Consider the following 27613-nt stretch of genomic DNA (forward strand, 5'->3'; position numbering starts at 1 on the left):
CCACCGAGGCCGGTAAATGTTTTAACGACACCCAAGCACAAAAATACACATTGGCTATTGGGTGTCAGAAAAGAGAAGTACACTGAAACTCCTATAAAACCCTCGGTTCTAACTAAAAAGTCCGGTTTTAAGAGGTATCCGGTTTAGAGAGATTCTCTTCTGTACAGATATCTAAAAAGGGACCATGAAAAACGTCTGGTTTTGAGGGAATTCCGGTTTACAGAGGGTCTGGTTTTGAGAGGTATCACTGTGTATGGAAATATTAAAGAAGTAATAAGAGTACAAAGGTATAACAATATGGAGGATGTACTATGAATTATTGGATAAACAGATTTCAGATAAGCTGGGTTGATTTTATTTTTTTGTTCACCAGCTTGTCAAATATGAATTGCATGATGAATTTGGAGAATATGCTTCAGCACAAATTAGTTCAAAAGGTCATTATGATAGGAATATGCAGGAAGAGAGAGACAAAGACATCGAGAGACACAGAGAGGAGAAATAGTGCGAAAGATGGAAGGGAGAGAGGAGAGGAGAGGAGAGGAGAGGAGAGGAGAGGAGAGGAGAGGAGAGGAGAGGAGAGGAGAGGAGAGGAGAGGAGAGAGAGAGAGAGAGAGAGAGATAGGAGGGTGGTTTAAGAAGAAATGTTTACAATACCCCAGAACAAAGAACACATAACCAAAGGAGAATGATTTAAACCAAAAAAAAATACAAAAAAATACAGATATTATTTGAGAGAGAGAGAGAGAGAGAGAGAGAGAGAGAGAGAGAGAGAGAGAGAGAGAGAGAGAGAGGAGAGAGAGAGAGAGGGAGGGAGGGAGGGAGGGAGGGGGAGAGAGAGAGAGAGAGAGAGAGAGAGAGAGAGAGAGAGAGAGAGCGAGGGAGGGAGGGAGGGATGGAGGGACAGACAGACAGACAGACAGACAGAGAGAAAGCAAAAGAGAGAGAGAGGGTGAGACACACAAATGGGTTAAGTGTGTGAGATTTTAATGAATTATATACAGAAATATAAAGAGACTAATACATATGACAACGTACCAGTTTCTTCTGTCTGTCTATCTGCTGGTCTAGCGTGGATAGTTCTCCAGCTCGTTCGTCCTCCAGCTGTCTCAGTCTCTGTCTCTCCTCCTCTCTCTGCTCCACATCCAGCGCCTCCTGCTTAGCGAGCTGCTCATCAATCAGAGCCGTCTGTTCGGCCGTCAGTACCGCACCGTTCAGCTGGTCGCTGATGTCGGAAATAACTCTAGCCGAGTCTGAGTCACCTTTAGCCACCTGGGAAATGTAAAATGGTTGATTACTAATTTCAGAAATATTATGCAGACTGAAAAATGTAAAATGGTTGATTACTAATTTCAGAAATATTTTGCAGACTGAAAAATGTAAAATGGTTGATTACTAATTTCAGAAATATTTTGCAGACTGAAAAATGTAAAATGGTTTATTACTAATTTCAGAAATATTTTGCAGACTAAAAAATGTAAAATGGTTGATTACTAATTTTAGAATAACTTTAGTTGATTGAGAATCACCTTTAGCCACCTGGGAAATGTAAAAAGGCCCATTACTAACTTTTTAAATAGCTTTGGATGATTCAGAGAACACCTTTAGCAGTTTGTACAATGTAAAATGGCCAATTACTAATTTCAAAAATAATTCTGCCCAATTAGCATCACATTTGATAGACTGAAATATTTAAAATGGCTGATTACAAATTTTAGAAATAACTATGGCTTAATTAGAATTACCTTCGGTGCCTGTAAAATATACAATAGCTTATTAGTAATTTCAGAAATAGCTTTGGATGATCCAGAATCAAATTTCAGAAATAGCTTTGGATGATCCAGAATCAAATTTCAGAAATAGCTTTGGATGATCCAGAATCAAATTTCAGAAATAGCTTTGGATGATCCAGAATCAAATTTCAGAAATAATTTTGACTGATTAGGAATCAACTTTAGTAGCTTGTAAAAATAAAACGGTTTATTACTAATTTCAGAAGTTGTTTCAGCCAATTTATCATGACATTTTGCACACTGTAAAATGCAAAATGATTGATTACTAATTTCAGAAATAACTCTAGCCAATTCATAATGACCTTTAGCTGCCTGTAATAATAATGAAACCATAAAGTAATTATTTCATAATCCATATAATAAGGAAAAATTGGAAAATGGTGGATTATTCATTTCAGAATTGTTCTGGCTAATTTAGAATCATCTTTAGCTAATTGTAACAATAACAAAACCATAAAAAACACATTTTGTAGTCCATATAGAAACTATCAAACAACAGGCCTAGATATATCTGCCCTATATATAGAGCTCTGCTATTTAATTTAAAAAATAGATTAAACATTTTTTATGTTAAATCTTTTTTTAATTTAATAAAAATTCAAAAACTACAAAAGACTACCCCAGAGAATCATAGTACCAAGTTTCAGAACTATCCAATCAAAACTCTAGAAGATAGGCTTTCAAATTTTCAATTTAAATTTTAAAAACAATTAATAAAAAATAAAAATTTCCTACTGGTAAATATCTCTATTAATTTGTGGAGGGTGCCCCAGAGGACAGACAAAACACTGGACAAAAATTTTTGTTTTGTTTAACGACACCACTGGAGCACATTGATTCATTAATTGGCTATTGGATGTCAAACATTTGGTAATTCTGACTCGTATTCATCAGAAACATTTTGTTAAACGCAGGTGTTTAAGCTTCGTAAATACGTGTAGTGAGAAACAGTGACAGCACAGTCCGGATAATCTCTTAAAATCATTTTATTTACTTTTAGTCTACTCAGTTAATGAAGGTATTTTACTATGTTAATGTAAACATCTTATTAAAAAGTTAATGTAGGTTTTTCCCTTACTCAGTCAATGTAGGTTTTAAATCATACTGTTGAACATAAATTCAAATGTGTTTAGCTACTCAGTCATGCAGTGACAATATTTAATTCTATGAGACAATTTAAATGTTGCTCAACTTCAATGGTCTGTCCTGGACCAGACCATTGGCTATCCAGGGTCCGGGCCCGGGATGGACATGCCTGAAACCTTAGTGGTATAGGGGCATGTTAAAAGTAGAGCTGGGCCGTATACCGTATATACCGTTCGGTATCGGTATTATGTCAATACTGATTTACCATACCAAGCAAATTTCAAAATACCGAAATTTCGGTATTAAAAAATATTTCCCGGCTAACACTAATAATATATCTGACGAATGCAAAATGGGTTGGTATAAATCAGACGAGAGCCTTGTGTATGGAATTTAATAGTATTTAGATGAAATTAGTGGGCGAGCCAAAACACAGGCATGCATACGAATACCGTACCGATACCAAGGTAAATCACCCAAAAAATACCAATATCGATACTGAACCTCAAATTTCAATACCACCCAGCTCTAGTTAAAAAGGTACTCTCTCTCAACTTCAAGAAGAAAACTTGACAAACATATTTCACATACAATGGACAATGGAGAGACATGTAAATTATGTCTTTTATGCTTAATACAAACATCAATCCATGTTAATATATCACATCATGCAATAGTCTTTGAGAAAATGTTTTGATAGATTTGGAAATGGATGGATGTGTTTGTCAGTGGGTGGGTGTTTGACATATTAATGTTAGTTTTAAAACATCCATGCATTCAGCAAGGACAACATGCTTACCCCGTAATACAAACCTCAAACCATGTGACATAACACCATGCAGCATTCCTCGAGACAAACGTCTCAATGGATTTGGAAATGGATGGATGTGTTTGTCAGTGGGTGGGTGTTTGACATATTAATGTTAGTTTTAAAACATCCATGCATTCAGCAAGGACAACATGCTTACCCCGTAATACAAACCTCAAACCATGTGACATAACATCATGCAGCATTCCTCGAGACAAACGTCTCAATGGATTTGGAAATGGATGGATGTGTTTGTCAGTGGGTGGGTGTTTGACATATTAATGTTAGTTTTAAAACATCCATGCACTGCATTCAAACACTTTTGTTAATCATAACAACAATAACAACTGTTATAAGGACAAGAATAACAACAAACAACATTTCATTTTCTTATCAAACATCAAAGAACACCAACTTACTTTGTCATCGCCCTATAATTGAAAAAATTAATAAATAAATGATTAATATTTATCACTTAAAGGTGCAGACCCTAGTTTCAACCTGTAAAAATGGACGCTAAGTTTGGTTAATCCACAAACCTGTAACACATCTGGATAATGTTACAACAGGGTGAAACAAGAGTCGGTGATGTTAAAATTGGGAAATATCTTTAAAAAATAAGACTAGAACTTGAATCAACAACACCTACTTCTCAGACACAAGTGCGTTTTTAAAAATATGAAAATGCATTTTGTTGTATTAGAAACATCAGGAAGACCAGAAACACTTTGGTTGTATGGATAATCTAAACAATAAGATCTAAATAATGTTTGATTTCAGTGATCATAAACAGCTCTAATTCCATGATCATAAACAGCTCTATAATCATGAAAAAAACTAGGGTCTGTCACTTTAATACACAATGCAGTAGCTCTTTAGATGAGTCTTCGAACTTGAGAGAGTGCAAGATATTTTGATCAAAAGCAACAGCATTTATAAAGAAAAGACTAATAACTTTGGTACGGAAATAAACACAGAAATGCTTGTAAATTCTTTCTTTGAAACTAGTGACTTCAAAATTATGATGACTGCATGTGAAAGGATAATAAAATAAATTAAAAATTAACTTTCTGTTCACATTGTCACTCCTGTAGAATTCATCGGAAGGAAGGAAGGAAGGAAATGTTTTATTTAACGACGCACTCAACACATTATATTTATGGTTATATGGCGTCGGACATATGGTTAAGGACCACACAAATATTGAGAGAGGAAATCCACTGTCGCCACTTCATGGGCTACTCTTTTCGATTAGCAGCAAGGGATCTTTTATATGCACCATCCAAAAGACAGGATAGTGCATGCCACGGCCTTTGTTACACCAGTTGTGGAGCACTGGCTGGAATGAGAAATAACGCAATGGGTCCACCGACAGGGATCGATCCTAGACCGACCGTACATCAAGAGAGCGTTTTTACCACTGGGCTATATCCCGCCCCTCTTTCTTTGAAACTAGTGACTTCAAAATGATGATCACTGCTTGTGAAAGGACAATAAAATAAAATAAAAATTGATCTTCTGTTCACATTGACACTCATGTAGAATTCATAGTGTCTAAACTTACCTAATCAGGGATACATTTATTTCAGTGTAAATATTTTTTGTGTATACTGGAGTCCTATTCTTTACCCTATTATAGGTAGTACTAAACCAAATAACTTCCAGCTGGATCAAAGTTTGAGGTGCACCCAACTTTTGACAGCGAAGTTAACAGTCTTGTGATCTGGGCAAAAAAATTTATGCAATTTTATTTCATCTAGTACCACTGTGTCAATTAGCCTTGTGCTTAAAACATGTACGGGATACCTGTAAAAAGAAAAAGTACTCGAATTTTGTGTGGAACTAGGGTAGTCATAGACGCTACCCGTTACCTCAGAAATGAGCAGCTTGACCCCCAATTTTTTCTGATTCACTTTAAGGGTGTTGGGTGGTAGTATTTATATCCATGGCATTTTTGTCGACTGATACACTGCAGGTAGGAGTTTTAGCCACATGTTACTATTGTCGTCTATGGGATTTGATTTGGTAGTATACACCCCATAATACTGTACACAAAATAACAATTACATTATTGCTGTATTCCTTTTTCAACTTTTTTTTTGTTGCTACTATTTAAGGTCTACCCGTCAAGCTCTTTATTTTCATAAAACTTTAGTTCATGTCAATGTTACGATTAAATTGTGAGTTTTCTCTTTTGTACACCATCTAACACTCTTTCCTGGGTGTGTGAGCTCTTGTAAACAGAGCATCAGTGAAGAAGATTTTTTAATTTTTTTTTTTTTTTTTTTTTTTACAATAATTAAATAAATAAAATTATAAACTTACATAATCTTTAGTAATTCTGTCCAGTTCTTGCACGACAGCCTTGTCTTTTGTCAACTGTTCCTTCATCCGTTTTCGAGCAGCTAGTTTTGCTTTCAGTTTGTCACTCTGAGCCTCTCTCTGATCATCCCGTCTACCCTCGACTTTCTGAACCTCCTCGCGGAACTGTGTCAGAATTCTGTCACGCTCGGACGATTCGGCATCTTTGAGCATCTCTTTGACAAGGTCCTCTTGCTTGCGTTGTAGTAGTTTCTGTGAAATGTTAGTTTTAACACAATGATCATGTTGAAAGGAAAGTAACGTGATTGGTTTAATGAGACCTCAGCATATTTTAAACTCTAGCAGATTATTTGTTGTGTCAGTGTTTTGTATTATAACTCATCTCTATTGATGGGACAGATAACAAATGTAAACGGGTTCTGTCAAATTAAAAAAAAAATTTTTAATTAAAAAAATAAGTTCAAAAATATATATATATAATAAAAAAATAAATAAAGACGACGACAGTGTTTACCTTCTGGTGTTGTTTCCATGCACGGAATAACGCCTGATCTTCCTGCAACCTGTCAGCCTCGTTCTGAGTTTCCCACGCCTTCAACAGCTTGTCGCGTTCCTCCTCGTTCAGGTCCTGTAACTCTTCCTTGCTCGGTTTCGGCGGACTGTCCCGCCCCTTTCTGTTCTGAAGCTTTTCCAGGAAGCTCTTGGCCTTCGCGTTCAACCCGTCCTGCTGCGTCTTAGCATCGGCTATCAACTCTTCTGTCTGCGTCTTTGACAATCCAAGATTCTTCATCTTCTCGTTGAAATCTGGTCCGACTACATCAACACCGTCATCTTCTACGACATCAGCTTTTCTCATCTCGCCATGCATCTGTTCTTGATCTTGCTGAAGTATCTGTAAATCTCGAACCAAGTCCTCGAATTTTTTTGAATCTTGCGTTGGCACAACATCAGGTGAAATATTTCTCCCTTCAGCCTCCTGGACGTGTCTGCGGTGCAAGTCTTTCTTTCGTTGACGGCGTAGCTCTGCAAGTTTTCGTCTCATGGCTGCCAGCTGTTGTTGTTTCTGTTTCTCTATAGCGTCGTCCAGTTTCTGCATTCTGGCGGCGTATTCTGTCATGACTCTTTCTTTCTCTTCCTCCGTCTTTGCAGCTTGAAGTTTCTTCTCGGCATCGCCGGAGATTTCACCGACCATTTCGCGTTTCTTGTCATCAAAATCTGTCAAGATTTCGTTGATGCCGTCAATCTCTCCAGATTTCAGTTCATTCTCTAACCTGGCTGCTTCGTACGCCTGTTTCTCAAACAAGTATTTCTGCATCTCATCCTGTTCATTCTTTCCAGCCTTCGGACCCGTCGGTTCTAGTTTTGCTGGATCACCGATGACAACCACTGTCTGAGGCGGCTCCGTCTGTTTGTAATCAACCGGTCCACTCTGAACAAGCTGTGTCTTCTGCACATTCGTCTTTCCTCGTGTCCTTGACCCTTTAACATCACCTTGACCTTCACCTTCACCTCCAGCAGTAGATGTCTGTCCTGTTACGTTAATGTTTGTTATGTTCGTCGAACTCCCGCCTCCGACATTAATAAGATTCAACAACTCTGGCGACAGGTAAAACGGTCCACCAGCCTGAAGCATGGCTATCAGCTGCCTCAACAGGGGCACCAACTCCGAATCTCCATCATCGACACTGTTACCAAAACCGTACGCTCCAGACAGCTGGGCATCGTAATCTCCTGCGAGCAACGCGCTTCGAGTCAGCACCACCTTGGCCTCTGTGGCACACAGCTCTGACCTCTGTCTGGCGTACTCCAGCGTGGAGTGACACTGATCCAATGCCTCCATCCTAGTCGATATCTGATCTCGTAATTCGTGCTGCAGTCTTGCCTTCGCCTGATTGTATCTCTGCAGTGCCGTGTTCTCGGCTTCTGGATTCATGGCGCCGTCAAGATCCGCCATCCGGTCTTTGTATCGCTTCTCCTCTTCCTGAAGCTTGGAGAAGAACTTCCTGACGGTGTCCGTGTATTTCACGTGCGCCATCACGTGACACTCCTCACAATCTCGTTCCACTACGTCCGAATCCGTAAGAACCGAAATGACGTCCGCCGGAATCACACCGTTGAAGTCCTGTTGCGCAACGCCACGTCTCTGTAACTCCCGTTTGAAGTTCTCGCTCAGCTGTTGAGCGTCGGAGTCTATCTCCTCCAGAGTCTTCCTCAGCGAATGACTCGTCACGGAGTCCATGTCGTAGAGAAGTTGGTGGGACAGTTTGTGTTCTCTCAGCGTCAGATCGGTTTCCTTCTGTCTCTGTCGGCGCCAGAACCCGCGGCGGGCAATTATTTCTTCTTCAAGTAAGGCGAGCGCACCTGGCGGTGCCTTCTGTTTGCGGTGCCCGCCGGTTGCTAAGGTAACGGGCACGGCCATCTTGGTTTCCGGGTTCCGTCTGACGCCTATGACAGGACTGAGGTCACCGGTGACGGAGTCAACGGCCTTTCTGCCTATCATGATCGGAACAAGACCTATAAGGGAAAAAAATTAAATGAAATTTTTAAAAACAACATACTGTAAAATTATTTTGTTCAGGGTGGTCTACTTTTCACATAGTTCATGGACTAGTGCAGTCAACAAAACTAAATACATATTATATGAATTTATTAACTACCTTTTCAATCCACAGATGCAAGTGTTTTCAGATATTTTAGTAAAACCATGATAATTTAAGCCAATGAAAATAAAACGATTTCACAGAATTAGCCAAACTAAAATAAAAGCAGAGTTTGTAACTGATATATTTGAATTCGACGTATTTGTTGGAACGAAACTAATTGGATTTCTGTTAAAATATCAGTTAGTAAAACCAGCATTTTATAGGTCAATGATTTCCAAGTCAAATTATACCACAGTGCATATTTTTTTACTCATATTTGTAGATACTGCATTCACAGGTGTAGTTTTTGCATATACTGCACTCATGTGCATATATTTAGCATATGTATATTTTGCACATTTTGCATTCAATGTAGATTTGTTTATCAATAAGTGCCAGATGTCAGTGAAACACACTACCCATTTTCTACGGGTGGTACGTATCCCAGTGGTAAGTGCTCGCTTGATGTGTGGTCGGTCTGGGATCAATCCCTGTCGGTGGGCTCAGTGGGCTATTTCTACCTCCAGCCAGTGCGCCACAACTGGTATATATCAAAGCAGGCATCGAAGTAAGCATTGTGTCTGGTAACCCATTTACAGGTTACCACAAAATATAGCCTGGTAACCTATAGGTTATCACATTGGTTTAAGTTCGGAAACGAAACTACACTGAAATGTTTGTCGAGAACGAAACGCCGTTCTCAACTTTTCTTACATGTGGTAACCTCCTGGTAACCTGAACGACCATTCTCGACTTATTTTGATGCCTGTCAAAGGCCTTGCTACTAATGAAAAAAAGTAGTGGGTTTCCTGTCTATGACTTTGTCAAAATGACCATATGTTTGACATCCAATAGCCGATGATTAATAAATCAATGTGCTCTAGTAGTGTCGTTGAACAAAAACAATCTTTAACCAATTTTCTAAGCAGACTACATTATGCCACACCAATGACAAGATAGCTAGTAATGTTGCTAGGCATCACCTTCTCCACTGGGGTCCTCCATGGTTCCTCCAAGGGGGACAACTCTGCCGGAGTTCTTCTCAACATCCACCCCCAGTATGGGGACCTGTTGGTACGAGCCTGCTGGGTCGGTCATGGAGGTCCCTATCAGGATGGGCAGCAGCTGTCCAGTCTTCGAAAACTCATACATTCCTAGAGGAAGGGAAAATAACAAAATAATTTATTAACGACCATTAATTTTTTCCCTTGCTTCTCTCCTTTGAATTTCATCTTATTTCTTCCTGGATCTAGCAAAACCTCATATCTTTTAACTTCTGTTACTACTCACCTCCAATTTTCAGTCCTTGTCTCTCTAACCATGACATATACAAAATACAAATCTAACACTGGGGTTAATCAGGGCTAGCTCTGGGTGAGAAAAATATTTTGCCAAATTGTGTATTCAACTTCAAAAATTGCAGAAACCAACAGTTATTTTCTAAAAAAAAATGTCAATTATTACATGAAATTATTTCGCCAAATTAAAATAATATTTGCCAACTTGTTTTTAAATTTGAAATTGGTGAATGTGGTGAGTGCCAGAGCTAGCCCTCTTACTGGGTTTAAGTCAGCATTTGTATATTAACAAACACTGAACAAATCAACAGAAGTATTCCTAACCCTGTTACTGGGTTTAAGTCAGCATTTGTATATTAACAAACACTGAACAAATCAACAGAAGTATTCCTAGCTCTGTTACTGGGTTTAAGTCAGCATTTGTATATTAACAAACACTGAACAAATCAACAGAAGTATTCCTAGCCCTGTTACTGGGTTTAAGCCAGCATTTGTATATTAACAAACACTGAACAAATCAACAGAAGTATTCCTAGCCCTGTTACTGGGTTTAAGTCAGCATTTGTATATTAACAAACACTGAACAAAACAACAGAAGTATTCCTAGCTCTGTTACTGGGTTTAAGCCAGCATTTGTATATTAACAAACACTGAACAAATCAACAGAAGTATTCCTAGCCCTGTTACTGGGTTTAAGTCAGCATTTGTATATTAACAAACACTGAACAAATCAACAGAAGTATTCCTAGCCCTGTTACTGGGTTTAAGTCAGCATTTGTATATTAACAAACACTGAACAAATCAACAGAAGTATTCCTAGCCCTGTTACTGGGTTTAAGTCAGCATTTGTATATTAACAAACACTGAACAAATCAACAGAAGTATTCCTAGCCCTGTTACTGGGTTTAAGTCAGCATTTGTATATTAACAAACACTGAACAAATCAACAGAAGTATTCCTAGCCCTGTTACTGGGTTTAAGTCAGCATTTGTATATTAACAAACACTGAACAAATCAACAGAAGTATTCCTAGCCCTGTTACTGGGTTTAAGTCAGCATTTGTATATTAACAAACACTGAACAAATCAACAGAAGTATTCCTAGCCCTGTTACTGGGTTTAAGTCAGCATTTGTATATTAACAAACACTGAACAAATCAACAGAAGTATTCCTAGCCCTGTTACTGGGTTTAAGTCAGCATTTGTATATTAACAAACACTGAACAAATCAACACAAGTATTCCTAGCCCTGTTACTGGGTTTAAGTCAGCATTTGTATATTAACAAACACTGAACAATTCAACACAAGCCCTGTTACTGGGTTTAAGTCAGCATTTGTATATTAACAAACACTGAACAAATCAACAGAAGTATTCCTAGCCCTGTTACTGGGTTTAAGTCAGCATTTGTATATTAACAAACACTGAACAAATCAACAGAAGTATTCCTAGCTCTGTTACTGGGTTTAAGTCAGCATTTGTATATTAACAAACACTGAAAAAATCAACAGAAGTATTCCTAGCTCTGTTACTGGGTTTAAGTCAGCATTTGTATATTAACAAACACTGAACAAATCAACAGAAGTATTCCTAGCCCTGTTACTGGGTTTAAGTCAGCATTTGTATATTAACAAACACTGAACAAATCAACAGAAGTATTCCTAGCCCTGTTACTGGGTGTAAGTCAGCATTTGTATATTAACAAACACTGAACAAATCAACAGAAGTATCCCTTGCATGCAAAATCAACATTTTAACTTTGAGGAGAGGGGAAGGGTATGCTTGTTAAAATACTGATAACATCATCGCTGTTCTGAAGATTTATGTTGTGCATACTCCTGTTCATGGCCGGCAACTCTGTGACAATGTGCACTGTACATCTCTTCACAACTTACTTTCATTAACACACCACATAGCAGAATAAATACAGTTAGTTCAGTGAGTTACTTCCCTTTACACTCTTTTTTTTAATGAAACCAGTTCAATTCCATTAACTGCTAACTGCAGCTGAGCAAACAAAAAAGAAAAACTTGTAAAATGGTACACTAATTAATTATTATTATCGTGACCATGAAGTTTGGCCTTGACCTTCAAGTTATAAAATGGTACAAAATGCTTAGCTATTATCACCGTGACCATGACATTTGGCCTTGACATTCAAATTATAAAATGGTACACTCTGATGAACTATTATTACTTTGATCATTACATTTGGTCTTGACCTTCAAATTGTACTTTCATCTTGCTAAGTTGGTTTCACACACATCTCTATCAATTTTAAACTATTTTTGAGTCATACAGAAACAAATAATCCAAACCTGGCGAGCCTCCTGTGGTTGCTAGGAGACTGGATCGATCTTTTCTCCGTATCACATCCTGGCGAGTTCTCAACAGCTGTGCCTTCATCCTCGCCCGTGACTGAGATAACTCCTTGATCGCTGCTTCCAGAGTTGTCTCCTCATGGCGCACATTTGGGGTGTCACCTCTCTCACCTGGAAGAAGAAGTCTTAATCATCTCAGAAATTTATGAAAAACAAGTGTCTTTACCCAGTTCATTTCAATTAATATTGGTGCTTATATTCAATTAAGGTTCAAACATACTGTCCTGGGCACACACCTCATAATCTGGGCTGTCTGTCCAGGATAGTAAATTGCTAGTGGTTAGTGAAGAGAAGTCGATGTAATGGCCATACATCTCCTCACAGAGTAATTAAAGCCTATTGATATACCAGTCATCGTGCACTGGCTGGAATGAGAAATAGCCCAATGGGCCCACCAATGGGGATGGATCCCAAACTGACCACACATCAAGCGAGCACTTTACCACTGGGCTACATCCCACACACCCCAACACTACACAACCAATGCTGGTTATTTAGGTAGCACTAAACCAATTAATTTCCGGCTGGGTCGAAGTTCGAGGTGCACCGAACTTTTGATAGAGAAGTCCTGTGTTTGGTTATAAATGTGAGTGTGTTGGTTGTAAAACAAATGTATGTAATTTTATTTGATCTAGTACCATTGTGTCAAGTAGCCTTGTGCTTGGAACATGTATGGGGTACCTGTAAAAAAAGGTACTCAAATTTTGTGCGAAACTAGGGGTGTTGTAGAAACATCTAGTTATATCGAAAATGAGCCATGAAAGGTACCATTTTCTGCAGTTAATACTTTGAGGTAGGGGCTGTGGTACTAATATTTATTACCCATATGTTTAAAAATATCTTGGTATATATCAAAGTGATATGTCCCACTAGAACGCCAAGTGGCACACAACCTTACAGGAACGTCAACGAAACGAGACGAGTGATATAAACTAAGATAGATTATGGGTAATAAATAGGATATTAAACTCACTACCATTTCGTATCATGTTTATGTCCCTCATAAAATAATTTTCATTGTCACTCTCTAAAGCTTGTGACAATTGAAAATTATTTCACTCGGGACATAAACATGATACGAAATGGAAGCTCGTTTAGTATCCTATAATTATTGGTCATAGTTTGGTTGATATATTGCATACAGTGTTTTGAAACAAAACATGGTCGCCTATGGGAATTTAATTTGGTATAGTGCAACCTTTACCTGAAGTGTACAGGGCCTCCTTGTATTCCCGAACAGCTTCGAGAACCCTGGCCTCGATTGCCAGGACATTGGCATCAAGTTGTGCTTGATATCCTCCAGCAGAGGGCAGCACTGCAACGTTTCGGAGATAGCCGCCATGAATCCGAACGAGTTTACCACTCAGCGAGTCGACGAAAGAATCGCCGATCACAATCGGGATGTCACCATGGTTACCAGGCTTGGTTCCGCCAACTGGTACAACTTCACCTGTAAATAAACATAATTTATGTATTTTTATATAAAAAACATTGATAGTGTAAATGGATAGTATTACATGCCTCCGAAAATTGTGAAAAGTTCGTTTGTGTCTTGCTGTAACAATTCAGGTTTTGTATTACAGTAAAGTACTCTTATAACAAACCGGAAGGGACCATGATAGCTAGTTTGTTATAGCAGTGGTTAGTTGTATACATTTCTACAAGTTGGTTATTAATGTATCGGGAGATAAAACGGGACTTTATAATCAGTTCGTTCTTTGCAGTAGTTCGTTATAAGCATGTTCATTATAAGTGTACTTTACTCTATCTATTTTTCATTCGAGTGTAAAGTTTAACCTCTGTAATTGCCCACAGCAATTGGCAATTTTCTGCGGCACTTTTTTTTTTGCTATAGACAATATTCGGTTTGTTTTCCGTGGCATGTTTTTGAGTTGTGGACATTTTCATACTTGCAGGGGTTACAAGTTTAAGACATAATTTTCATGGTTGCAATGGGTTAAGCATTGTAAACACATCACTATTTCAAAAGTGAAATAAAAACATGAAGGAAGAAAATTGTTTATTTAATGATGCACTAAACACATTTTATTTATGGTTATATGGACATATGGTTAAGGACCACACAGATATTGAGAAAGGAAACCCACTGTCGATATTTTATGGGCTACTCTTTTTCGATTAGCAGCAAGGGATCTTTTATATGCACCATCCCATACACAGGATAGCACATACCACATGCCTTTGATGTACCAGTCGTGGTGCACTGGATGGAGAAAGAAATAGCCCAATGGGCCCACCAATGGGGATCAATCCCAAACCAACCGTGCATCAAGCGAGTGCTTTACCACTGGGCTATGTCTCACCCACATAAAAACACTTTACTGGGGGGAAGAGTTATAAAAACATGAAAACACTTTACTGGGGGGAAGAGTTATAAAAACATAAAAACACTTTACTGGGGGGAAGAGTTATAAAAACATAAAAACACTTTACTGGGGGGAAGAGTTATAAAAACATGAAAACACTTTACTGGGGGGAAGAGTTATAAAATTTTAAATAAAATCTCATCTGACAAGGGGCGGGATGTAGTCCAGTGGTAAAGCGCTCGCTTGATGCGCGGTTGGTGATGTATATAATAGATCCCTTGCTGCTAATCCTGTCTGTAGAATAGAACATATAAAAGGTCCCTTGCTTTTAATCAAAAAGAGTAGCTCATGATGTGGCGACAGCGGGTTTCCTCTCTATATATCTGTGTGGTCCTTAACCATATGTCTGATGCCATATAACTGTAAATAAAATGTGCTGAGTGCGTCGTTAAATAAAACATGTCCTTCTTTTCTCATTTGACATCACAAGAAGACCCCTCAATTAATTTTGTTGAGTACAAAAACACCACTCACCAGTTTCTTGATCAAGAGCTATGGACAGAATGGGAACTGGCTGTCCACTGTTGGCGTCCACCATGATGGAACCGATTTCTATTGGAACTGGCAGCCCGGTCACTGGGTCTGTGTGGATTCCTCCAACAGGCAGCACGGTACCAGTCGATGGGTGCACAGTGACCCCGAGTATCGGCACGTGCAGGCCGCATGTTGGGTCGGGAATTGGAGCGCCGTATCGAAGGTCGGTCTTCATCTCCATGGGCTGCAGCTTGGTTTTGACAGGGGCGCCGGTGACGCGGTTCATTGGGTATGGAATGTACGGGATGTAAGGGTCTTCAGATCTCACGGTCTCACCTGTTAAATAGAGAAAAAAAGGAAAGTTCGAGTTAATGACACTTGATGAGGATGTAGTTAATACTGTGGACACACCAATCACAGGGCTCACCAAATTAGCCAATTGCTAACTTTTATACAAAGTGGTTACAACATTTAGTCTTGGGCTAATATAATACAGTCCTTAAATTAACCACATTTTAATCATATTCAAGAAATTACTCTACACATCTTAAAATTGGATAAACCGAAAGTAAAGTTTATTTTGTTTAACGACATCACTGGAGCACATTGATTTATTAATCATCAGCTCTTGGATGTCAAACATTTGCTAATTTTGATATATAATCTTAGAAATGAAAGATATCACATTATATTATAAGTGCTCTAAATTGTACTTGTGGCCGAGTCTTGTGGATCGTAGGCAATATTTCCATGCATGGGCAGCACCTGATGTTTAATGACACCCTACCACTAAGAAAATATCGGCTACATGAAAGATATCACATGATATTATACATGCTCTAAATCATACCTGTGGCTGAGTCGACCACGAACACGAGTCTGGTTGTTACTGGATCGTAGGCAACATTTCCATGCATGGGCAGGACGTGGCCTGTCTGAGGGTGGACGAAGTAGTCGGAGGGAACGGCCACCACGCTGCCGTCGGCTAGCAACATCTGCGTGCCACTCTTCGGCAGGATCAGCCCTGTCTTCGGGTCCATGCTGATCAGGTTCGGCTTCTTTATGTTCATGTCAGCACCTGAAGAAACGAGAATTTACAAAACTGTTCAGTAGAAATTAATTTTATTTTATGCTGATAATGCTACTTTAATCCTAGGTTTTACAAAAAAATTACAAAATACTGCACCAACTTTCTTTGTTAAAAATATATTAAATAATATGAATAATATAAATAAATAAATAAATAAATTTCTTTGTTAAAAAAATAAAAATAAATAATAAATAAATAACATAAATAAATTAAAAAATCAATCAATCAATCCACACAAATTTAAATGTCTTTATTTTTGAAAATAGAAGAAACAAGCATCTGTACCAGGTGGAGAGAGAAGGCCTGGGATGTGGAACTGGACGGCCAAAGATGATAAAACATGGGATAAGCTACCAGATTGAGAAGAAAATATCTTATGATAAAGGAAAGGGAACTGCAAGTGAAGAAAAAATTAGGTAGATCTTCACCCAGACTCCTCTATTTGTCATAGGTAGATCTTCACCCAGACCACTCTATTTGTCATAGGTAGATCTTCACCTAGACACCTCTATTTGTCAATGATTCATTGGAAATGAAATGAAAACAGTCGAGTACTAAATGGGAAACAACAAGAGCATTGGTGGAATGAACAGTTTGTGGTTTTTCAATGGAAGGAAGGAAGGAAATGTTTTATTTAACGACACACTCAACACATTTTATTTACGGTTATATGGTCTCTGACATATGGTTAAGGACCACACAAATATTGAGAGAGGAAACCCGCTGTCGCCACTTCATGGGCTATTCTTTTCTGTTAGCAGCAAGGGATCTTTTATATGCACTATCCCACAGACAGGATAACACATACCACGGCCTTTGATATACCAGTCGTGATGCACTGAATGGGGCGAAAAATAGCCCAATGGGCCCACAAACGGGGATCGATCCCAGACCGACAGTGCATCAACCGAACGCTTTACCACTGGCCTATATCCTGCCCCTGGGAAAGTAGATAGATGAAAAATTATATTGTTTCACAGGAAAAGGGGATAAATGTGTTGATATTGCATTAATCATCAGCTATTGGATGTCAAACATTTGGTAATTTAGACTCATAGTCATCAGAAGAAACCCGCTACATTTTTTCCAATACAGCAAGGGATCTTTTATATGCACTTTCTCACAGACAGGATAGCACATACCACAGCCTTTGTCCAGTTGTGCTGCACTGGTTGTAGCGAGAAAAAACACAATCAGTTGAATGGATCCAATGGTTCAATCCTGCGACGCAAGCACCTCAAGCGAGCACTCAACCCACTGAGCTAAATCCAACCCCATTAAGATCTATTGGGGTCGTAAGGACAGAGTTGTAGAGCTGGGCCCCGTTCCATGAAACGATCTTAGCCCTAAGATTACCTTAAGCGCATAGCTACCCTATGCACTTAGGTTGATCTTAGCGCTAAGATCGCTTTGTGGAACGGGGCCCTGGATAGAAAAATAGGAAGAAAACAATAGCAGCTTATGGAAAGGGAAGTAATTTAGTGGAGGAAAACAACCCACTAATAAGGTCACTTTGAGAGACAAGGAGCCCCGATTTACAAAGCAATCTAAGCTCAAATTACTTGAACTGCATAGCTATCTCATGATCATAGCATTATGGTTATTTTGTAAAACAGCGCCAAGAACAGGAATGTGGAAGTGGACAGAAACGATGGGAGCTACCAGAATAGAAAATTGAAAAAAACTTTGTAGTAATCCCCCCACCCCCCAAAAAAGCCCCAAAACCCCAACTCACTAATAAGGTCACTTCTCGTCAGTGGCGTCCGTGTGCCGGGCTGGACGATCTGGCCTCCCGTTCCTTCTCCCAGAATTCCCCAGGCCCCGACGCGGCGACACTCGTCAGTGACGGCATTCGACATCTCGTTGATGAGGATCGCAACACGTCTGTCGATATCATTGTGCATGTCGCTGTCAAACTGACCGTCGCGCATCAATTGTCCTTTCTGCATCTTGCTGGCGTGTTCCAGCAACAGACGTTTGGCTTCACGCAGACCGGCTTGGTATGAAACCTGAACAATATTGAAAATATAGAAAAGAAGGAAGGAAATGTTTTATTTAACGACGCACTCAACACATTATATTTACGGTTATATGGCATCAGACATATGGTTAAGGACCACAAAGATATTGCGAGAGGAAACCTGCTGTCGCCACTTCATGGGCTACTCTTTTTCGATAAGCAGCAAGGGATCTTTTATATGCACCATCCCACAGACAGGATAACACATATCACGGCCTTTGATATACCAGTCAGTGGTGCAGTGGCTTGAGCGAGAAATTCTTAGAGGAAACCCGCTACATTTTTCCATTAGTAGCAAGGAAATCCTTTATATGCACCGTCCCACAGGCAGGGTAGCACATACCACGACCTTTGATATAGTAGTAGTGATGCATTGGCTGGAATGAGAAATAGCCCGATGAGCCCACAGATGGGGATCGATTCCAAACCAACCGCTTTACTAGTGGGCTACGTCCCGCCCACAAAAGAATAAAGAGTAATTATTAATTTCATGTCTGGGGTGGGGGTGAGACGTAGCCCAGTTGGTAGAGTGCTCATATCAACTCTCCTTTCTGCTGGCAGGTTTGCTGTAATTATTTCTGTTACTTTGTTTATTAAAAACTTGCTGCCAAGATATAGGCTACACCAACACATGAAGCAGCCCTCTATTAATACCATACCATAATACAACACATCAAAGATGATTATATAAAAAGAGAAATAAAAGGAAAGGAAGAAAGGAAAATGTTTTAGTTAACGACGCACTCAACACATTTTATTTACGGTTATATGGTGTCGGACATATAGTTAAGGACCACACAGATATTCAGGGAGGAAACCTGCTGTCACCTCTTCATGGGCTACTCTTTTCGATTAGCAGCAAGGGATCTTTTATATGCACCATCCCATACAGGATAGCACATACCACGGCCTTTGATATACCAGTCGTGTTGCACTGGCTGTAACGAGAAATAGCCCAATGTGCCCACCGACGGGGATTGATTCCAAACTGACCATCGAGTGAGTGCTGTACCACTGGGCTACGTCTCGACCACGAAAAACAAAGGGAGACAATCACCTGATGTTTTTTCCGTCCTGTCTCGTCATCGTCCATCAACTGCTCCTGCCGTTCGAGAATGGCCACGAACTGTCTTCCCACGTCCTTCCGTCGCTCCAGCTCTGACTCCAGCCTCTCCAACTTCTTCTCATAGGTGGCCACATCTTCATCTGTGGCCATTGCCGACTTGCCTTGCAGATTCATCTTGGCCGCCCAGAGGCCCTTGAGAGACTCCGTCTGATTGGCTATTCTCTGGTACATCTGCTTGACCTCGTCCTTCTGTTTGCCGATTGTCTGGGTGACACTGCGGGACTGTTTCGAGAGCGTGTCGTAAAGCTGTTTGACGCTGAATGCCTCCAGATCGAGCTGTCGGTCGTAATCCCAGAATTCATCGTTTTTCACTTCTATGGCTGATGCTGTGGAGAAAATATAAATAAAACAATTAGAAACCGTCACATTAAGATCAGATCCACGTATCGTTCGTAATCCCAGAATTCATCGTCTTTCACTTCTATAGCTGATGCTATGGAGAAAATATAAATAAAACGATCAGAAACAGTCACATTAAGATCAGATCCACGTATATTGGTCGTAATCCCAGAATTCATCGTGTCTCACTTCTATGGCTGATGCTATGGAGAAAATATAAATAAAACAATTAGAAACCGTCACATTAAGATCAGATCCACCTATCATTCGTAATCCCAGAATTCATCGTCTTTCACTTCTATAGCTGATGCTATGGAGAAAATATAAATGGAGAAAATATAAATAAAACAATTAGAAACTGTCACATTAAGATCAGATCCACGTATAGTTCGTAATCCCAGAATTCATTGTCTTTCACTTCTGTAGCTGATGTGGGATTTATTATAAACGGATATCTTAATGATCAAGGATTTGAAGGATTGTTAGGCCTGCACATGAGGTTATCAATACAGTGCATATACACAGTACCTTTTTCCTAATACAAAATTCCGTGTGGGCTGGAAGGGTATTCAGCATACTGAAAAAAGGTCAGTTGATGACAGATTTTTTGCGCACCCAATTGTTTGAGCACAGTGATGTCATAACACAAAGTATTTAATTTCAACTTAAGCAAGACTTCCATAATATTGAATTTTGCATACATCATCAAACTCTAAACATTTACCATCCAAAATGGCTGACTGTGTTGTTAGAACTACAGTCAGGAAGTAACAATAACTGGCCTTTTAAGACAGGTAGTTGCCTTAGCAGTCACCTGTATTAAACAAGTCTGACCGTATTTTTTAAAACAACATCAAACAATAAACACTTACCATCCAAAATGGCTGCCTGTGTTGCTAGGTTACTGCCTGGTTCTGCTGCGGTGAGGGCCAGCATGTTTCTGTGGTACTTCTTCACTGGGTGGACGGTGGAGCCCTTGCTCGCATAGTCATCAAAGTTGAACCGCTTAGCCACGTAGCGATAGAACGGATACAGGTACGAGACTTTGGTCCAGCCGTACTTCCGGAATAACATCTGAGGAGAAATACAGAAAGAATGAAATGAAAGTTTTATGATACCAGTGAAAATCTAAATATTGGATGCATGGATGGATGGGTGGATAAATGGATGGATGGGTGGGTGGGTGGGTAGATGGATGGGTGGGTGGGTGGTTAGATGGATGGATGGATGGGTGGATGGATGGAAGGGATAGAAGGGATGGATGGATAGATGGATGGATGGATGAAAGGAAGGGATGGATGGATGGATGGATGGATGGATGGATGGATGGTTGGATGGATGGATAGGTGGATGGGTGAGTGGATGGATGGATGGATGGATGGATGGATGGATGAATGGATGGATGGATGGATGGATGGATGGATTCATGGGTGGATGGATGTGTGGATTGATTGATGGATGGATGGGTGGGATGGATGGATGGGTGGGATGGATGGGATGGAAGGTATGGAAGGGATGGATGGATGGATGGATGGATGGATGGATGGACCGATGGATGAATGGATGTGTAGATGGATGGATGGATGGATGGTTGGGTGGGTGTGTGGGCTAATGGATGAATGGATGGATGAATGGATGAATGGATGGATGGATGGATGGATGGTTGGATGGTTGGATGGATGGATGGATGGATGGATGGATGGATGGATGGATGGATGGACAGATGACCTGTTTATTCTAATTAGTAAATAAAACATAATTTCAGTTGCGCAGAGACCAAAACCTTGGGCTAATTAGTATGTTAAATAACTATTTCTGGGGTGTTTTTTTTCACTAATTGTTATTATTGTCAATGCTATTTTTTTATTGTTCTCTTTAAAATGTAGGGAGACATTAATATATAAACATTGCCTGTTGTCAATCCCTTACATAAATATAAACGTAATAGACATTGTTTTTTTTCTAAAATGATCCTGACCTTGTCAGGAAATGTTTTATGTAACGATACACTCAAAACATTTTATTTACGGTTATATGGTGTCAGACATATGGTTAAGGACCACACACAGATAATGAGAGGAAACCCGCTGTCGCCACTTCATGGGCTACTCTTTCCGATTAGCAGCAAGGGATCTTTTATATGCATCATCCCACAGACAGGGTAGTACATACCATGGCTTTTTATATACCAGTCGTGGTGCACTGGCTAAACGAGAAATAGTCCAATGGGCCCACCGACGGGGATCGATCCCACACCGACCGCTCATCGAGCTAAAGCTGTACCACTAACCTATGTCTCGCCCCTTTACATCAACATCTGCATAATCAAAGTTAGGGAAACAATTTAACACTCCCCTCAATTTGTTTTCACTTCGCGGTCTGCCTTGAACTAATAATTGACTTTGACCTTGTGTCAGTGGCCTTGACCTGCACTCACCAGCAGCAGCAGCATGAGGATCATGACGAGGAAGGCGGCCGCCAGCAGGATGAAGATGATCTGCCAGTCGGGCGCCTTCAGGATGTCCTGCGAGACAGCGATACCGTTCTGGATGATGTAGCGCGACGTGGTCGGGAAGAACGGACCATCCTCTGTGCAAGTGGCATCCTGGGCCATCACTCGCACGTACTGAAACAATCACAGGGGAGGTAACTACTATAGTAATATTAGTGTACGGGTGAAGATATCATCCTGGGCCATCACGCACACGTACTGAAACAATCACAGAGGAGATAACTATTATAGTAATATTAGTGTACGGGTGAAGATATCATCCTGGGCCATCACTCACACGTACTGAAACAATCACATGGGAGATAACTACTATAGTAATACTAGTGTACGGGTGGAGATATCATCCTGGGCCATCACGCACACGTACTGAAACAATCACAGAGGAGATAACTACTATAGTAATATTAGTGTACAGGTGGAGATATCATCCTGGGCCATCACGCATACGTACTGAAACAATCACAGAGGAGATAACTACTATAGTAATATTAGTGTACAGGTGGAGATATCATCCTGGGCCATCACGCATACGTACTGAAACAATCACAGAGGAGATAACTACTATAGTAATATTAGTGTACGGGTGAAGATATCATCCTGAGCCATCACGCACACGTACTGAAACAATCACAGAGGAGATAACTACTATAGTAATATTAGTGTACGGGTGGAGATATCATCCTGGGCCATCACTCACACGTACTGAAACAATCACAGAGGAGATAACTACTATAGTAATATTAGTGTACGGGTGGAGATATCATCCTGGGCCATCACGCACACGTACTGAAACAATCACAGAGGAGATAACTACTATAGTAATATTAGTGTACAGGTGAAGATAGCATCCTGGGCCATCACGCACACATACTGAAACAATCACAGAGGAGATAACTACTATAGTAATATTAGTGTACAGGTGGAGATATCATCCTGGGCCATCACGCACACGTACTGAAACAATCACAGAGGAGATAACTACTATAGTAATATTAGTGTACAGGTGAAGATATCATCCTGGGCCATCACGCACACGTACTGAAACAATCACAGAGGAGATAACTACTATAGTAATATTAGTGTACGGGTGGAGATATCATCCTGGGCCATCACGCACACGTACTGAAACAATCACAGAGGAGATAACTACTATAGTAATATTAGTGTACGGGTGGAGATATCATCCTGGGCCATCACGCATACGTACTGAAACAATCACAGAGGAGATAACTACTATAGTAATATTAGTGTACGGGTGAAGATATCATCCTGGGCCATCACTCACACGTACTGAAACAATCACAAGGGAGGTAACTACTATACAATAGTAGTGTATGAGGGCCACGACTCACACATACTGAAACAATCACAAGGGAGATAACTACTATACAATATTAGTGTATGAGAGCCATCACTCACATGTACTGAAACAATCACAAGGGAGATAACTACTATACTAATATTAGTATATACGGGCCATCACTCACAGTACTGAAACAATCACAAGGGAGATAACTACTATGCTAATATAGTGTATGAGAGCCATCACTCACATGTACTGAAACAATCACAAGGGAGATAACTACTATACTAATATTAGTGTATGAGAGCCATCATTCGCACCTACTGAAACAATCACAAGGGAGGCAACTACTATACTAATATTAATGTACAGGTGGTGATATCATCCTGGGCCATCACTCACACATACTGAAACAATCACAAGGGAGGTAATTATATAATGAAATGTAATGAGAAGAGAGGTAACATACTGCAACATAATGACAAATGAGATAATTTCTATTCTAGTACAAAGTGACGAGTACAGGTGGCATCCTGGGCCATCACTCACACATAATGAAACAAACACAAGGAAGGTAATTTATATACTGTGACATATCAAGGGAGATAATTTCTAAACTAATATCAGTATCCTGGGTTATCACTCTAACATACTGCAACATAACAAGTGAGGTAATTTTTACAATAATATTAGTGAATGGGAGCCATACCGGACCTATATTTGTGGTTCATCACCAACATACTACAACATAACAAGGGAGATAATTTCTATACTGCAACATAACAAGGGAGGTAATTTCTATACTAGTAGTAGTGTATGGGAGCCATCACTAACATACATACTGTACCATAACAAGGGAGATAATTATTAATAGTGTATTGGCAAAAGCAGCATATTTCATCACTACCATTATATACTGCAAAATAAGGGACGTAATTTCATAGATCTACATGTTAAATTTGCAGTACTTACTTGCACCATTCTTAAGTTTTGTATGACAGTTGAATTTTAAAAGCAAATCTGCAGTGAAATTTTTCTTTGTTTTACCATTTTTCTGTTGACGTTGCTGCTAAGGTAGAAGACGTAGACGCCGGGATCTTTGAATCTGTATGCGAAGAGCGTTGTCGATGTGGAGACCTGTGACTGGGCCTCCATCAACTCACGGAATCCGCCGTAGTCAAACTTGGTGTTGGTGTTGTAGAGGTTGTTCCTGAATTAACAAAATTTAGTTTACTGAGCAAAAAATGAAATTAAGGGGTGCAAAATAATTAAATGTGCTGTTTTTGTCAGTCATGTCAATTAGGCTATTTTTCGTTCCAGCCAGTGCACCAGGAAGGAATGAAAATGTTTTATTTAATGATGCTATCAACACATTTTATTTATGGTTATACGTTGTCGGACATATGGTTAAGGACCACAAAGATATTGAGAGGAAACCCGCTGTTGCCACTTCATGGGCTACTTCTTTTTGATTAGCAGCAAGGGATCTTTTATATGCACCATCCCACAGACAGGGTAGTACATACCACAGCCTTTGATATACCAGTCGTGGTGCACTGGCTGGAACGAGAAATAGCCCAATGGGCCCACCAACGGGGATCGATCCCAGACTGACCGTGCATTGAGCGAGCTAGTTTACTGAGCAACAAATGAAATTAAGAGGTGCAAAATAATTAAATGTGCTGTTTTTGTCAGTCATGTTCATTAGGCTATTTTTTTTTCCAGCCAGTGTACAATGACTGGTATATCAAAGGCCGTGATATCCTGCCCGTGTATATAAAAAAGATCTCTTGCTACTAATGAAAAAAATGTAGCGGGTTTCCTCACTACGACTAAATGTCAAAAATTACCAAATGTGTGCCATCCACTAGCCGATGATTAAAAAAAAATATCAATGTGTTCTAGTGATGTTATTAACCAAAACAAACTTCTATTTTTTTGTCAGCCATGTGAAATAACAAAAGAACATTGATGGGTTGTAATGTTGTGATTTTAAGCTAACATATATTTTTTTGTTAAAGCAGATTTTCTGTTTTTATACTTTATAATTTATAATCTATACGGGGATTATGGTTGGGATGGGAAAAAACCAGTGAGTCCACTGAATAGGTGGGGTCCTACGATCAAAGCATCCAGGCTTAACTGACTGAGTTAAATTCCACCCCTTGTAGACAAACAGCTAAATTTTCATATTCCTAACTGCAAGTGCCTTAACTGAAAAATGGGTAAATTAACCATGAATGTCAAACTTGATCTGTAACAGTACATGATAAAGCTGTATACAAAATTTTAGCTCAATATTCAGAGGCATTATGGGGAAAAAAAAAGAGTCTGGAAAACAAATTTTCATATCTCCTAAGTTCAAGGGTCACAACTCTGACCAAAATTGTAAAATCGCCATGTAAGTCAGTCAAATGTGATCTGTAACAGTACATGATAAAGCTATACACAAAATATCATTGTGTAAAAAACGTCCAGAAAACTAATTAGGGGACAGATGGCTAGACTGAGACAGAAGGTCTGAGATGAAACCTAAAGTCCCCTTCGGTTGGATTGGTAGGGGATCAATTAAAAAAAACAAAAGAAAAAACCAACACCCATCATAAACGGGATAGTTAGTGATATCCACGTAGGAGAAGATGATCTGTCTGTAATTCAGACACACGAACGGATCTGCGATTATCAGTGGTTTCTAGAAGTGTCATTAAACAAAACAAAACCTTAACTTTAGAATGGGAACAAAATATCCCACGTACCTGTCATAAACTGGATAGTTGGTGTTATCCACATAGAACAAGATGACCTGTCCGTAATTGAGACACACGACCAGATCGACAATTATCAGAGTTATTAAACAAAACAAACCTTAACTATTACTTTAGAATGGTAACAAAATATCCCACGTACCTGTCATAAACTGGATAGTTGGTGTTATCCACATAGAAGAAGATGACCTGTCCGTAATTCAGACACACGACCAGATCCACAATTATCAGAGTTATTAAACAAAACAAACCTTAACTATTACTTTAGAATGGTAACAAAATATCCCACGTACCTGTCATAAACTGGATAGTTGGTGTTATCCACATAGAAGAATATGATCTGTCCGTAATTGAGACACACGACTGGATTGGTGATCCCGCTGAACAAGGAACTGTTCACCGTGGACGATGCCAGCAAGCGCCGCCGCCCCAGATACGCCGACGTGTAGTCGGTATCCTCTGTGATGTTGCCGGTCAGGTTCCCCTTCACGTGGAAGTCGATCCAGTTCTGGAGCTGGTCGATGTTCGGTTCATACACGCCAAGGAAACTCGAACTGCCGCACTCGACAATTCCGATCGTGTATTCGGTGACACCGTATTTGTCGCACTGGTCGTCTGTGATGGATTCCCGCGTGTTCAGACCTAGAAGAAGTTTGGACGATGGGTACTGTTTCTGAAAAATTAGAAATTTCAGAGAATTTAATAAAGTGTATTCAGTTGCTTCAAATGATTGATAATTTACAAAGTGTATTGAGATCTTTCAAATGATGGAGAATTTACAAAGTGTATTGAGATCTTTCAAATGATGGAGAATTTAATAATGTGTATTGAGACCTTTTAAATGACAGAGAAATTAATAATGTGTATTGAGACCTTTCAAATGACAGAGAAATTAATAATGTGTATTGAGACCTTTCAAATGACAGAGAAATTAATAATATGTATTGAGAACTTTCAAATGACAGAGAAATTAATAATATGTATTGAGAACTTTTAAATTATGAAGAATTTAAAGTAACAGACCCTAGTTTATAAACACTACAACATATGTTTTACTATTAGAACCATTTAAGTCAGAACTACTTACATTTTGTTATTTAGAATATCCATTTTTGTACCCCTGAAGTGGTTTTGGTAATCCAGGTTTTTGTAATACCCGAAAATGCATTTTTCATCATTTTAAAAACGCACATTCATGTAATAAGCTCTAGTTATTTTTAGATGGTATTTCCCTGTTTAAACTTTAGCATCTCTCTGTTACAACTTTGT

At 39.4% G+C, this 27613-nt stretch overlaps 1 protein-coding gene across 1 annotated transcript in view; it reads right to left on the minus strand.

Moving 5' to 3' along the window:
- LOC121387601 overlaps nt 1-27613 on the minus strand; it is a 251086-nt gene that overhangs the window by 16175 nt on the left and 207298 nt on the right. The window contains exons 116-129 of the mRNA XM_041518760.1: nt 26638-27017; nt 24627-24789; nt 22202-22390; nt 20637-20838; nt 19357-19751; nt 18015-18288; nt 16040-16267; nt 15190-15525; nt 13533-13778; nt 12266-12439; nt 9635-9805; nt 6524-8523; nt 6013-6261; nt 1039-1272 (exon numbers count right to left, since the gene is read on the minus strand). Of these exons, the coding sequence (XP_041374694.1) occupies nt 1039-1272; nt 6013-6261; nt 6524-8523; nt 9635-9805; nt 12266-12439; nt 13533-13778; nt 15190-15525; nt 16040-16267; nt 18015-18288; nt 19357-19751; nt 20637-20838; nt 22202-22390; nt 24627-24789; nt 26638-27017 (5241 nt within the window). The remainder of the gene's footprint in view (nt 1-1038; nt 1273-6012; nt 6262-6523; nt 8524-9634; nt 9806-12265; nt 12440-13532; nt 13779-15189; nt 15526-16039; nt 16268-18014; nt 18289-19356; nt 19752-20636; nt 20839-22201; nt 22391-24626; nt 24790-26637; nt 27018-27613) is intronic.

Source organism: Gigantopelta aegis, chromosome 13, assembly GCF_016097555.1.
Source record: "Gigantopelta aegis isolate Gae_Host chromosome 13, Gae_host_genome, whole genome shotgun sequence".
NCBI classification, from domain to species: domain Eukaryota; kingdom Metazoa; phylum Mollusca; class Gastropoda; order Neomphalida; family Peltospiridae; genus Gigantopelta; species Gigantopelta aegis.